At 42.9% G+C, this 15,004-nt stretch overlaps 1 protein-coding gene across 1 annotated transcript in view; it reads right to left on the bottom strand.

Annotated features, from left to right (window-relative positions):
• COP1 (COP1 E3 ubiquitin ligase) overlaps positions 1-15,004 on the bottom strand; it is a 129,995-nt gene that overhangs the window by 60,604 nt on the left and 54,387 nt on the right. The window contains exons 12-14 of the mRNA XM_035537932.1: positions 13,564-13,707; positions 4,691-4,799; positions 3,189-3,270 (exon numbers count right to left, since the gene is read on the bottom strand). Of these exons, the coding sequence (XP_035393825.1) occupies positions 3,189-3,270; positions 4,691-4,799; positions 13,564-13,707 (335 nt within the window). The remainder of the gene's footprint in view (positions 1-3,188; positions 3,271-4,690; positions 4,800-13,563; positions 13,708-15,004) is intronic.

Genomic DNA, 15,004 nt, shown 5'->3' with positions numbered 1-15,004 from the left:
AGCCAGCTCAGCGACCATATTCATGGGTAAATGTGAAAAATAGCTGCAGGACTGGCACCTGTGGTCTCGTTTACCAAGGCTGCACTGAAATAACGTTCTCCTTTTTGCAATGCAATAGATACCTGCGTTCCTCCTTGCCACGAGTCAAGGAAAAGTAACCTCTCACTGCGGCTCTGAGCCCTCGGGTGCTCCTGTTCTGCTCCACCTCTCCATTTTGCCCTGGTAAGAGTGAAGAGACCACAGCTAACAAGTGACATAAAACCAAGACTCTTCCTTCAGTTTCTCAATGTTGCCTGCATTTCCATATGTTTCAGAGAGCTTCAAAGACATCAGAAGAGGGAATAGGTGCTTGATTGCTCCAGAATTGGTCACTACCCTAGGGGGAGAATGAAATTCTACCCACAAGGCATTAGGTAACATCTTGCTCTCACTATCTCGTGTCCTAACTTCACCCTGGCCATCAAGCTGCATTCCTGGTCTGGAATAGAGAGCAGCACTGGATTAAGAAACAGCTGCAAGTCTGCACTAGCTCCAGCACTACCCCAGCCCTTTGATACCGATTGCATGCCTTCACAGAACTAAACCTTCCCTGCTGAAATAGCACAACTTCATCCTTTCCTCCTTATGGGAGGAAATCATAGCTCCTGCCATTACCAGTTACATAAAGGAACTGAAATTAAGGCCACGCACTTTCCCCAAACTGCTCATAGCACAAGTAAACCTTTTAATTTTGCTCACTGCTGTCTAGTGGGCATACGCTTTCGATCTCCAGGGACATACTCGACTACCTTTGCCCCTTTAAAAGGGAAGGGGGTGACAACCATAGATAAGTGAGGTTTTCATACACGCAGTTATTTCAAATACAATAATGCTTCTATGCTCTCATTATCTGCTATTAAAGTAGAAAGATCTTTAACAAATAAACATCCAGGATTATCTTCAACTAATGAGCATGATGCAGGACCCAAGAAGACCCAAGGATGTTGTTTCCAACTATATCAGAAACATTTTATCCCTCATGACACTCCATTCATTAGCACCCCCTTTGCTGTGTATGAGCCCTGACAGAGACTGTTCTGAAGCCCTGATAGAATTATTAATCTAAAAGCTCCTTTCCCAATACATGCCTACTGAGCACACTGAGTGCTTTAAAAATTAGCCTCTAACTTGAAAAGACTGAGAAGAGACAGGCAGATACACAGGCATGCAGGAAGAACTGGCAAGGCTGTCACTTTTTTGCTGGCTTGTCCTGATCACTTGACAAGAAAATTTTATGCCCATGCTTTCCAGGGAAGCGTGGAGAGATCAGCTCCAATTGCTCTGGTCACACCAATATCTATCAACATTGAAATTTCTTGTTAGAAAGCCCAGTGCAGCCTCATACAAGCAGAGAAGTGAAAGAACAGGAAGGGTACACAGCTCTTATACTTCCCACCAGACACTGTACCTGGCCAAACACGTCCTTAATGCATATTCAGAGCTGGCCAGAACAAAATTAAGCACTCATTAAGGTAAGCAAAAAGATAAAAAAAATATAAGTTAGGCAGACTTATAAGTTAAGACAACTTATAAATGTGAGGAAGTAGCAGCACCTAACTCTTTCAGTGTGATGACTGAGATGGAAGTTGGACTCCAGAGTCAGTTTGATTTGGGTGTTTGCTGCTATTGCTCTGTACCTTAAAGACTTAAAAGCTGTGCTTATTTCAAACACTCACAGAACTCCACTCGTCTCCAGTGCGCTTATTATGTATGCAAATCACAGGCAAACCGTGGTAGAAGCAAAGGATAAAATGTTCTAGGCCAAATTCTACTCACCAAAACCCCGGTGTACCTTCAAAAGACCTTCATGGATTGAAACGTGAGTTATGTCGATTTGCAAATGTTACTTCAGTCATTTCTAAGTAAATGCTACACTTTTAGAAACTATTACTGAAAAAGTGAACTGTTAAACTGGAGACAAGAGCTCTGCTTGTAGCTGGCTTTGCGGGACAACTTGTTAACATGCTAATAAGAGTGTGTCTACCTGGAAGATAAGCTTTTTCAAATGCATAGCATGGGGGGGAGCAAAGCAATGGAAAGGCTGATAATTTACAAGGTGAATGTTCACTCACTGCATTTAAGCACAGAGAAAACTCTCCACTTCAACCAGAAGGAAGCAAGTGTATCAAAAACATCTAAAAAAGCACCTTAAATATAAAATAATCATTAAAGCAACATTGTAAATGAAATTACCGATGACATGAAGAATGTCAAATGTATTTGAAGAATACTAATGCAGTTTTCTTTTGAAACAGAATTTAAAAGCGTTCTGCACAGGAAAGGTTTTCAAGGTTTAATGGTTATATAAAATTTATCATTTCAAAGCAGACCATGAACAGCTCTGTCCAGAGCTGTATTAGCCCACCTAGGAGAGCTCATCCCCAAGGACTATGAAAGGGACTCTACAGCTCTTGCTGCTCAATAACTAAATTTGATCTTGTAAACACATTACAGATGAAATCTTGTTCATTAGAGATGAAGAAGATTACATATTCTTCAGTGCTGTCTTCTTTATTAGTTTCCTAGCAGTTTCTTAGGAAAGGAAGATTTTCCTACCACTATGTTGGGAAAGGGCTGCCTTAAAGGCTCTCCAAAAGCCCTTTGACAAATGGGCCCTGGAGCACAGAAGTTGAGAGCCGGTCCCAGCACTCCCATTCAGTCCACAGCCCAGGTCCATTAAACTCAGAAACACCCCACACATCGTGAAAGCAAGAGGCTTCCTATCGTGCACAACCCGTTAACATTGAGAACTACAGGTAAAAAATATGCCTTCTGCTGTTTAACTTCTGATTTTTCACTGAAAACTGAATTTTTGAAATACAAATACACGCTGCTCTTTTGAAAGGCCCCAAGGCTTTAACTCAACAAGCTTAACTAATGTTAAAACACATTTTGCTTTGTTTAGTGATTTGGAAAATGCTAGAGAGCATACAACCTGAAAATTGTGAACATCACACCAAGAAATCTTAATCCAAACAAAGCCTCCCTTTCTCTAAGTTCTGAACAGTTGGGGAATACTTTGACACGTTACCACATCAACTACAATACTGAAGGCAGCTGAGGAATCAGCTACTTGAAATATCACTTTTTATTCCTCAAAGGGAATACACAAAGCATAAGCCTTCTGCACAGAGATGGGAAAAATATACCTTTTGCATCATCAGAGCCTGAAGCCAATAGTTTTGGGTCCATCAAGTTAAAGTCAACACTCCAGCACCTTTTCTCATGTTCCTATTTAGAGAAAAAAAATATTGCAAGGTAGTGAGTTGTAATCTGATAAAATAGTAAAAGAAAAATGCACGTTGTTTGGTATAAATCGTCAGGAGATTCCTGGCCAGAAAACTTTAGTATATTTAGCAGTTTCTCAATAAAAGCCTTTTCTCCCAGACAGACCAATACTTGTATGGCATGCTACACATACCATGAAAGATACCCCCAAAACACAGAAGAGCTGTACTTGCTATGCTGGCATATCCCACGTGGAAGCAAACCACTGCATTGAATAAGCCTTCGTACAGGCCAGCAAGGCAGTAACACGAAAAGCTCACCAGGACAAAGTCACTAAAGGATTTCTAATAGATGTGAAGCAGATGTCACTGCGTATGCCTTTAACTATGTAAATCCAAATACAAAAAATTCCAGTGATCTGATAGGAAGCAAAATTAGTTTGTTTTAACACAAGCAACAGCTGGTCCTATCTAGGCTCATTATTCAGTCTTAAAGAAATGCAAAATGCATTTGTGAGGAAAACAGACAAGATTTTGTCCAGTATAATTTGTTTTTAATTGAGATATGCAGAGGATTAATGAAAACAAGCATTATAAAAGGCTAAAACACAATGAAAAAGTAAACAAAGCCTTAAGTAGGAATTAAAACTTAATTGAACTGTCAAGAAAGGAGAACTGAAGGCTAGCCTGCAGTTCATTGCCACTGACCAGTTTCAATGCAGTATTCTACCTACAGGAGACCCTGCAGCACTTCCAACCTCTCCCTGAATGGGCTATCTTTTCTTCCAGCAGCCTCCTTGGTCTGATCACAAGGCTCTCAGATGCCATTAAAACAGAAACACAGGGTTCAAACCACATGAAAAGAAAATGCCAGGAAGTTCTCATTAAACAGGTCTCACTGCTGAGCTCAGTCCACTTGTGTGCACACTGCTCTGCTGAGCACAGAACTGTATCAGGAAGTCTTCTGCCTACTGGTCCCTTCTGCCAGACTTACCAGTTACACCTGCATCTTGCTCTTCTGCTTTACAAGCGCCTGCAACAGCAAATCACTGCAGGATTTTACAAAAGGCTTTTGACAAAGACATGGAACAGGTATGGAGAGAGAAAAAGAGAGGTTTCTAAAGAAAGGCAAGACAAAAGTTCAAGAAACTCATTTCGCCCTGTACAGATACCCTACCTAGGAGCAGCAGCAAAAAAACATCAACTGCCTCATGCCTGTAACAAGAAGATATAGGTGACTCCCTCAGAGGACTACAGCTCCATAAAGCTGTATGGATGAGCTATTTGCCAAACAGAAACAATCTATTTTGCCTTGTGAAGCTTATAAGCCTACTGCTGAACAAAAAGCTGCGTCTCAGCCCTAACACTGCTCCCCTGACATGGTCTATAGCATGGAAAAGTGTTGCTCACTGGCTGTACATTACCTGGTAGACCTTTGATCTTTGTCCTGTGAACCCATCCCACAGGATGACGGTGCCTTCATAGTCGCTGCTGGCTAGCAGGTTCTTGTGGTAACTACTCCAGCTGATACAGCTAAAAAAAGAGACACAGTCAGTCTTACCTTAAATCATACCTTACAACACAAATCATGCTTGCAATATGTCAGTCAGTCTCTTTGCACAATGTGCAACAGGGGATGATCTTGAAGGTCTTTTCCAGCTTAGATGATTCTATGATCTGGTCAGTCACATCACCGAAACATTTGAGAAGTGCCAAAACCAAAACCCATCGGAAACATAGCAAACCTTCCACCATGAGCTAAAAGAAAAGCTTTACTTGCTTGAGTGATGTCACTTGCTCCAATAGGAAATACTAGGATTTGTGTTTTTTGTTTTTTTTTTTTTTTAAGATATATCCATCTCTAATACTGCTATTGTTCTGCTGCTTGAATTCCACAAAAACTCACAGAGAGCTCAGGGTTTGATGACTTGTCTCTTGCCAAGAGCTACTACTTTTATTATTACCACAAAGATAACTACTTGCCTAACAGAAGCTATATATGCAAAACATACAGCTGCATGGAGGACAAACCAACCCTTCTCCCTGAAACACACTCAATAGTGAACACATACCTACACAGACAATGAAAGCCCGTGACTTCTGACAAAGTACTTCCAGCTACCTGCACACGAGGGGAAGCCCCCTCCCAATCCAGAAAGAAACAGCAGTTTAGGAGATGTTTCTTACCAGGAAGGATATTGCATGGCTTATATTTTAAACTGAATTAAGTGGCTATGTAAAACTAAGTGATAATTCCACTGACAAACTAACTGCTAGCAGACAAAACAAGCGCAACAATACTGCCAAGTCACATTCATACTGTTCTGGCACTATGCCTCCACTCTGCCTCCTGAAAATGTGACAGAGGTAAGCAAATTTGTAACACTTGTTCACCAATTTTTGGACCATCTGGCACAAAAGCACGCCAGTTGGTATCAACTGTGATGCATGTAGCAGAAACTGAACTGACAGAGCCAATTCACGCAGGTCATCAAACAGCTCTGACACAGTTAACTAGATTATGGCAGCCTTAAGGCCAAGTTTTAACCAACAATAAAGCTAGAAGTCCGTGTTCCTGTAACTTTTTAGTAATCCTTCGATTAGTGCAGCCACGCTTTGAAGTGCGATGTAGATACATGGAATCACTAAGGCGCATTTTCACCTTGGCAAATTCTTGGTTCCACTAAACACTTGCATCCTGTTTTCCTTAGGAATCCCTTAGGAACCAGGCACTTGGAGAGGGGAAAGTCCTTTTCCTTTGTTAAAGCAGTTTAAAAATATAAGCACTATTGTTCTTTGATTAGCTGAATAACTACAAGCAGCTCTGGTGTCCTGTTCCTGATCATGCTCTAGCTTACTGGGGCATGAATATAACTTTATAACTACAGGGGGACTATGAATACCAACTGCAGTCACAGCTGATCACTACATTGCTGTGGCACAAACAAGTTTCTTTGATTTTCTGGAGCAGCCAAGTAATGGGAGGCAAGAAACCCAGCTGGTTTCTAAGAGAAATTTGAAGAGATATTTGAAGAGATATGTGAAAAAAACACGCTGTTGGTGCTTGTATCAACAGGAAACTTCACCGAGTAATCCAAAAGACTTCCAGCTCTGACATGCTCTGTCTGTAAACGTTACTCCAACTTAAAACACAAAACCAAGTCATCCGACAGTCCCATTTTTCCACAAATCTCTCGCACCACTGCGTGATGCTTGGAAAATGGTTTCAGGACCTTGCTTCCCCAGTGCATCCCTGGGAGCTTCCTTTATGGAACATGGCCACACTTCTCCCTGTGCCCACACCTCCCTATAGCTCACATACTTGCACACTGCTTTCTCTTAACAGCCTCTGTTTTTCCTAACAGCCTCTATTGCTTTTAAAGCTTTGCTTTCAAAAGTTTGAAAGTTTTACTTACCCAATACAAATCTTTACCTTGTACCACCAGCTGAAGAGAGCTGAGGTGATACAGTTCAGGCAGTGCTTTTCCTGGTTTCACATCTTCCAGAATAAGTCATTAATTAGAAAGCGTTAATGTCATCTCACCTTGCAAGTTCAAGGTTGTCCCCATAGTTATCACTAGGAACCTATCATTATGTTGATGCTACTACCTTTAAGTGCCCACAGAAAAGCAGGTCTTGAGTCTGTGATTTACTGGAAGCCTCGCTCAGATGCTCAGGGGGCTCCCTGAGGACAGGTGCAGCTGGCAGGCACTGCTCGCCAGGACTGGGAGATGAAGGCTGCAGCAGTCCAGAGATAACCACATCTGACATCTGCAGCCTCCGTCCCAGGTGGGACAGCTGACCACCGATGGAAGGAGAAGTGGTTCAGAGCCCTACAGCTACAGCACAAGGCCCTGGGCTGGGAGCAGCCTCCAGGTAATAGCAGGGGGTAGACAATGCACTAGACATTTATCTGCTTAAACCTGTTCCCCTGCCACCTCACCTCCACTCAAGTCGGGTCTTCAAGCAGACAGCTGAAGAAAGAAATACCTAAGTTCAGCCACAGACGAGCAGAAAGAATACAGCACAGGGCCAAATCCCAGAAAATGCACTCCTCTGTCCAGACAGCAGTGAGAGCACGTCAGACAGGCAGCACCAGCAGGTGGAGAGAAGGGCAGATGTGCTGAGGCCTGGCTGGTTAGGGGATCTGTGCTAGGGGAGCATGAGAGCCCCATCTGACCTGCAAAAGAGAGCTAGGAAACGCAAAATAAACTACGCAGAGGGTAATAGTATCGCCGGATCTTGCAAAACAAAAAGTCAGCCCTAATGATGAAAATTCAGAACTACTAAGTGTGCAAAAAAAACCTACAGTGTAACAGTGCTGTTTGAGACATGCTAGATCTAAGGATGTAAGTAATGTCAGGTTTATAGGGAGAAGTAATACGTTATCAGATCAATCGATACCGATGGAGAAAAATGAAGGCTTTCTGTGCCCAAAAGCACATTTATTAGATGTAGCACAGCAAGACCAAGCTGTGCGTTCTGCACCACCTAAGCCTGGTGGTGTTAACAAGGGGTTAATGCTCACTTGGAAAGCATTTGTAGGTAGAGTGAGACAGGGAAAACGGGAACTGACAGGTGAAAAATGTTTGGGGATTTGCAGCAACTAAGTGGTTCAATTAACACCTTTTAAGTCACACACACCATAAATCTTTCATTTTTAAGGAATATGATTAAAGGATCATAATAAGACAAAACCCATCCTGTTCCACCTCTCTGCTTTAATTCTCCCCTCATCACCTGACTCTCTGCAAAGTCTGAAATTAGGAATGTTCTCCCTGACACTGCAGTACTTGAGCTTCTTTATAATTAAAGCCTCAAAAGTAACTTTTTGTAGAGCACAATTCAGGGTTGGATCAGACAGAGGGGGGCTCCCTCTCCAGGTAAAGGGCACTTTTTACCTGATCATTCACTCTATTAAAATAAAGAACACGCTGTTCTGCACACACCTACCCTGACTGCCCTGTGGTTGTATTCTCTGGCATCTGTGATGGTATAGAGCTGAATAAAAGACCCAGCTGTCCTGTGGTTGGGACATTGCAGTGTCTCTCTTTAATGGGGCTTCTCTGGGATGTACAGAGGGCTGGATGGTACTGCAGCGTTCCCATCTGTGGGGGCACAGATCTCACTTCCATGCCCAACGCAGGGGATTTTGGTGAAACTTGCAAAGCCTTTACCTTTTTGGGTTCTAGTAAGATGTTATCACAGGTAACAAATTGGGTAAAACTCAAAAGCGTATAGGTGAGCAGGATGGAGACAGGGAAAGGAAATGGTGAAGGGAGATGGACCACAAATGCAGCTTCCTCAGTCCTCAGATGAGTTAAGCACCAAAACCCCAGAGCATGTAAAAACCACCTTTTGCAGACAACCTTTGGATGGCCTGCAGCCACACACAGGGTTAAAAAATTAAATATGGATGGCGTGAGGTATGATACAAGGGATAGTTACCTAAGGTTGAGACAACGCATAATAAAAAGGGGTTGTTGCATAATAAAAAGGGATTGTGCAAGGTCAGCTTTTATTTTAAACACTAGTAACCATCCTTTTCAGTTTTTGCTTTGTTCTTTAATCCAGAAACAGTGCAACAGCTGCAACCCAGCCATCTACCTTGCTCTAATTTATGACAGCTTTCTTTCCTAGGAGATTAGCTGGGGAAAACACTACAAGCAGGTCTCACTGTTTCAGCAGTGGGTGATTAGCTTTCATTCTCCTAACCTCATCATCGGATCTGGACACACGGAAATGCTGACCCCGGGAAGATTTCTGTTCATCTCGTTCAGTGACACGAGGGGGCTGGCTCAGTGCTGTCAGTCATGCTGCTGTTCCTTCCATGAACCAGTGCTTTTATGGCTGAAAGGTCTCAAATCCAGGATCAAGTTAGCAGGTGTCAACAGCCCCTCTGGCAAGTGAACTAAACAGAGTTAAAGCTTTTAATAAGGCACAAACTGCTGTGGTCTGACGTGCTTCTGGGTGCCAAAGGCTTGGGATCCAGTCTATTACCATGAGTCAACTGATGCCCAGTCATTTTACAACAGAAATGCTTTTAAGGGAATGATCCATTACTGGCAAGGACCATCCATGTAACAATGCTAACCAAGTACTTCAGAGACGTACAGAATTACACCATCACAACAAGTGTTTAAAGACACTTTTTTCCTAATCAATCCAAAGAAAGTCTTCTGTAGGGTTAAGAGAAATAGTTCTACAGAAAGCCTACTTCATTTCACTCCAAAAATGAGGCAGCTACTCTGGAAACTGGAATTAACAGAAGTTGAGAGCAGATTTTTTATAGCCTGTTTAGTGTTATGTTTTCTGCAGTGGAAATTCAGATGTCCAACAACTATTTGTGAAGTTTTTCAGCATAAAGTTCATACCTCTCCAAACAGCAGACCAAGCTGAAAAGCGCCATGCTGAGTTTTTGACTAATTTAAAACTTAATGTTGGGAAGCGGGTGACATTTTAAAAACTTACAGCAATGTGCCCATGAACTGCTATTAGGCTAGAGCAATCACACATTTGATTTACTGACACCAAAAAACGAGAACAATAAAATACTAGCAGCCTGCTAAAAGAGAGACCTTCTGATGCTTTGCTTTTACTGCAGTCGACTAAACAGATGCAGCTGATTTGGGAGGTTTGTGGTAACATCTATCACTGAAGTACAGGTACTGCAAACACACACAGCAGTGAACATGCAGAATATTAAACACTTATTTCAAAGGCGTGTTTACCTAACCGCACTTGCACACCACCTATTGTAGATTAACAAGGCCTAAAGCTTATTTCTTTTACCTGAATGCTAGCTTTCCTGTTTTTTTTTTTTCCCCCTCCTGCAACCTATGGCAAAGCAACAATTCTGCTTCTTGAATAAATCCCAGGAGAGCAGCCGCTCGCTGTTCACCCTGTCCCTCTTTTCTCCTACCACCCCCTACTCTGGGGGGAGCTGCAGATTATCGTCTGCCACAGCCAGGGACGCCACAAATCACAATTAGCTCACAGGGTGCTGTTTATAGCTCCTACACAATGCCAGGATTTGCTTCTTGCGCCGACGCTATGAATCTGTAAAGGGGATTTTTATGAGGATTTGTGTGTCAGCTTGTGTTTTTCCTGGAAGCTTCTGCCTCTGTCATCCCCGGGGGATGCGGCGCGCATTTACCAGAACACTGACACACCAACTTCCTCCCCATTCTTAAAAATGAAGATCAGAAAGCTCAGCAGATGATGAAAAAGGAAGGTATTTAAGAAGCTGGTGGGTGTAGAGAGGGGGCTAGAAAAGAGGAAGAAAGGCTCGGATACAGCTCCAGGCAAGCCTGCAGCCCAGCACCACCCGTGCAAAAACAGAGCCTGCAGCAGGCTCCGTGCTGGGCTGGTGCCAGCAGTGGCCAGGCATGGGCTTCCCCGCAGCTGCGTCAGGACAGCAGGCTCGCTCCCAGCCCTCCAGTGCTCTCACAGACACCCATCAGCGCTGCTGCTCCCTCGAAAAGCAGAGCCACCGACATAAGCGCTAGCGCTTTGTGCTCCAGCATCACCGCCTCAAACGAGGTCAACCAGGATCCACACAGGGTGAGCTTTCCGATGCCTGTCAGGAAAGCAAAGCCACCTGCAGAGAGGGAAGGGACCCTACAAGCCGTGCCAGTGTCACGTGCCAGCTATGATAGAGCATGTCACCAGATCCCAGATGTGCGCTGTCCCCACGTCTCCGCCGCAGCTTGGTCCCACCGGAGCAGGACATGCCTGGGACAGGTTGAGCATCCTCGGCTGTCTATAAAGCACCACACTAGTGGCTAACACTGTCTTGAGCAAGCCCATTTTATTTGTTTTTTAAATGTCCTCCTAAAAAAGAGCCAAAACATGCAGCTTTCCACAAGGCAATCCTACAACAAATGGGTTTTTATATGGCAGCATGCTGGGGCCCCAAAAATCCAACCGAGATCTTTAGCAGAATCCCCAAGAGATAGCGGGCAAGAGATGTACCACCCATGTACCACTGCAAAAATACACCTGTCCCTGGCATCAGAAAGGGCATTAGCAAGTAGTCAGAATAAGCCTTTGGAAGATCCTGTACCACCCAAATTAAGATCAAACAGCTTTAAGCCAAGGCTTTCTATAAGCAGGCTCCACTTGTCCAGTTTTTACTACAACCCAGGCACATTTTCAGCATACTGCAATATTCTCTAACACAATTACTGTCTTCCTATATAACTTTTCCCTCAAGCTACACCACCGCAGAATAGCAAATTATTACACTGTTTTACACTGTCACAGCGAGCCACAGGACCACTGACTGGCAGCACAGCTAATGGATATAGCAAGGATGCATTTGAGTGACAGCCTCACTTTATTTGTCAAAACCAAAAGCACCCACATGCAGAAGGAAGGTTGATATAATGTGAAGGTGCCAATGGAAAAAAAAAAAAGCATTTCCTGGGAGGAATGAGAGAAACTAGAGCAAGGAAACAAAGAGGACCTTGTCCACCTCCGCTGAGGCAGACTGTCAGAGGACAATACCTGTAGCATCATATATATGCATGAAATTTGAGAAAGAAGAAGCATTGAACGCAAGCAGTGTCTTGTCTGGAGTGCAAAGCTGACAGGAGTAACATCACTGGATGTGGTGATGCAGCTCTGCACACCAGCGGCTGCTGGAGAAGGCAGAACAAACAATTACCTAACGCCTGGCAGGGCTGTCGGGGCAGATTCCTATCAAATGCAAAGCAGCAAGTTCGGAAGTAGACTCGGACGGAAATACGAAGTTCACGTTATTTTCCCTTTTTAATTAAGGCCAGAGGTATTAATCGACTGCTAGATTGTTCTATTATTCTGCTCTTCTCTTCAGAAGAATGAAGCTGAACAGCATGAACTCTGACTATATTTGCTCAAAAAAAAGTAGAGTGTTTCACGAGTCCAGCAAAACACAAGCTCCATCAGCAGCATGGCTTATCAATACAAGTTCCTCTCATAGTGTTTATGTCCATCTCCTTACAGGCAACAAGTCAGAGTGGGAAATGACAGTTCAAAGAGACTGGCATAAATACCAACATCGTGAGAAGAGAGCAGGTAAGAATGAAGAAATCCAGTAGTTGATTAGAAAAGGCTCATTCTAAGCAAAAGGGTGCATTTAAATAAACAAACAGTATACAAACATGCAGGTGCACAGGGAGAGAGCCTATTACATTTGTATGCTGCCTAATCCATAACAAACACCTTCACTCAAAAGAAGAAATCTGGAAAGCTAGTCCCCAGGTAGTTGCATTTACATCTTTTCCTCCATAAAATATACACGTATACAATAATCAACATAACCAACACAAGCGTGACTGATCTATCGTACGGAATGTATCAACTACAAAACTGTTCTTTTATGCTATAAAGCACACTTGCAAACATTATTCTTGTTGTACACCATTTTATTTTAGTAGAAGCTGGACTTACATAAATCTGTTGCCTACACTTTTGCAGGTGCTTTACTGTTTTAAAAATGTGGAGCACTGAGTAAAAAAAAAACAACTTCAGGAGTGCTGAAAACTTCTATTATAGCAGCGAATTGGTTTGATTGCCTATATTATTCAGCTTTGAACTTCAATTGAATTTTTGAATTAGAATTTTTTTTAAGTTACATTAGTTGGATTCTTTCAATGGAAGTTCTGAGATGTCTATGATTTCTTTGACTTAAGTCATCTGAAAAGATTAGAAAACTGGTTGATAATAACGATAGGAGCATAAAGCCAAAAATCAAGCAAGGTCTCTTCCCAAAAGCTCAATATGATGAGGTTCAAACAGTACTTCAAGCAGATATAAATTCATAGGCAGAAGATACACATGAAGCACATTTCTTGAGGACTAGCAGCTTCTTGGCACAATGGAAAGGATCCGGTCAACAAAGAACAGAGCATGAAAGAACTGGTGGCTCTTACAAAGAACTGGGGACAAAAGCTACCTTTAGATAAGCTCAGTCATTACCTGTAGCAGATCCACTACTCCAGTTTTACTCTGCTTTTAACCAAGTGGGTATCCAAAAGCATTTACAAGGAACATGAAGACAGTTCACTACCATATGCCCCTTTTACTGCCTGAACACCTAGGCCCGCTGTTCCCTTGGATGAACCTGGCATACCCAAGTAACAATCCTTTGTGCCACTGCCACCTTGTCCCACTCAGAACTCAAAGCAAGTTCTCTACAGGCTCCTGCTTTCCACCCTTCCCTTCCAAACATGACTGCAGTGGATGAAGAAAGCAAAACAGCCACTAGACAAAATAGAAAAGGCAATTTGAGTGTAAATGTGAATTCAACACATACCTGATTTTGGAATTACAGGTCATTTCATTCTCAGGGTAGTGAATATCCACTGCATCCTGAATGACTGTACCATACTCATAGACTTTAATCTTCTTTGTTACCCCAGCGATGGCAAAGTAGTCACAGTCCCGGTCAAACTCAATACTAGGAAAAAAAAGCACAGATTGAGAACCATGCCACACAAGACATGCACTTACCAGCAGGGTATTTTACCATCTGAACCCTCGGTTTGGCAGAATTGACGATCACGACCCTTCTGAAGAGTGCAGTTAGCAAAGACCCCATTCAGAGCACCTTGGAAAGGTCTGGCAAGCACATCCACCAGAGTTCTTGCTCTCAGGCACCATCTTCTAATCCCCTCGAAGTGCACGTACATTTTGATTTACAAAATTAACTTTTGTTCAGGTGCTCTATAAGTTTTTAGAGTTAACTACATCAGCTACATTATACAGCACCTGAACATCAAAGCTGACAGCTCACCCTGGAACCATGCTTAAAATTCAGCTGTATGGTCTTTGAAAACAAGATGCTATGGGATAACTGCCAATTAATTTCTTCTGGTTGCATTGCTCCATCCCTTAGCTCTTGTATACAGCAGCTTAGTGAACTGTAAGTGTCAATGCAGAGTAAATCAGTAGTTGTAGAAAAAGGCACTCTAAATTCCCTAAGCAACAACAAAGTGCTAAAATGCATATCACCGATACTGTAAAACACATGCACACTATGACTTCCACTTAGGGTTGCTCTTGGAAACAGAGGCACTTACTTTCTTGAACTGCAGGGCAAGTTTGTAATAGGTATCAATGAAGTTGCAAGTAAAAGCAGTCACCTTATAACAAAGTTAAGCTGCAAATGAGAAAAGCCTGAGGTTGTACATGACACATCTGAGAGAGACGCAGGCAGCAGGTTATACAGAGAGCTTGCCTCATTGCTACTTTCACAGTTTGCAAGGGCTCAAGAGAAATCCATTAAACATCCAGTAGCCAGAGAAGTAAACCTGTTTTCTAGAAGTAGCTCCTTATTCTGAAGGAGCCTGCCCGTAGCCCATGTAACCTGAGGTTCAGCAGGAGGGATGCCTGCAGGCACCTATCAAAAATTTGGTGCTACTCCTAGAAAGTGTTTGGGTGTAGCACTTGCCCTCAGTCCCCAGGTTGCTATGATGGGGTGCCAGATCTCAAGTCTCTTGACTAAGCATTCTTCTTCCACAGGTCTCTTTTGGGCCTCACCCACTCAGTAATTAAAATTTCAATCTCACCGGTCCCTATCACAACTTTTTCAAGAAGCCATGGCATTTGCACACCAGACAGCAAATTCTGAATGACAGCGGAGAACGCCTAGCTCTGGCTGATCAGATTTCATGTTCATACAGCTTGTAAATCCTGAGTTGAGACATTTAAGGTAACTTCCTACAGTCAGGAAGCAACAGACCAGTTAAAAGAGA

Source organism: Cygnus atratus, chromosome 8 (assembly GCF_013377495.2).
Source record: "Cygnus atratus isolate AKBS03 ecotype Queensland, Australia chromosome 8, CAtr_DNAZoo_HiC_assembly, whole genome shotgun sequence".
NCBI classification, from domain to species: domain Eukaryota; kingdom Metazoa; phylum Chordata; class Aves; order Anseriformes; family Anatidae; genus Cygnus; species Cygnus atratus.
This window is presented reverse-complemented; position numbering and strand designations above follow the sequence as displayed.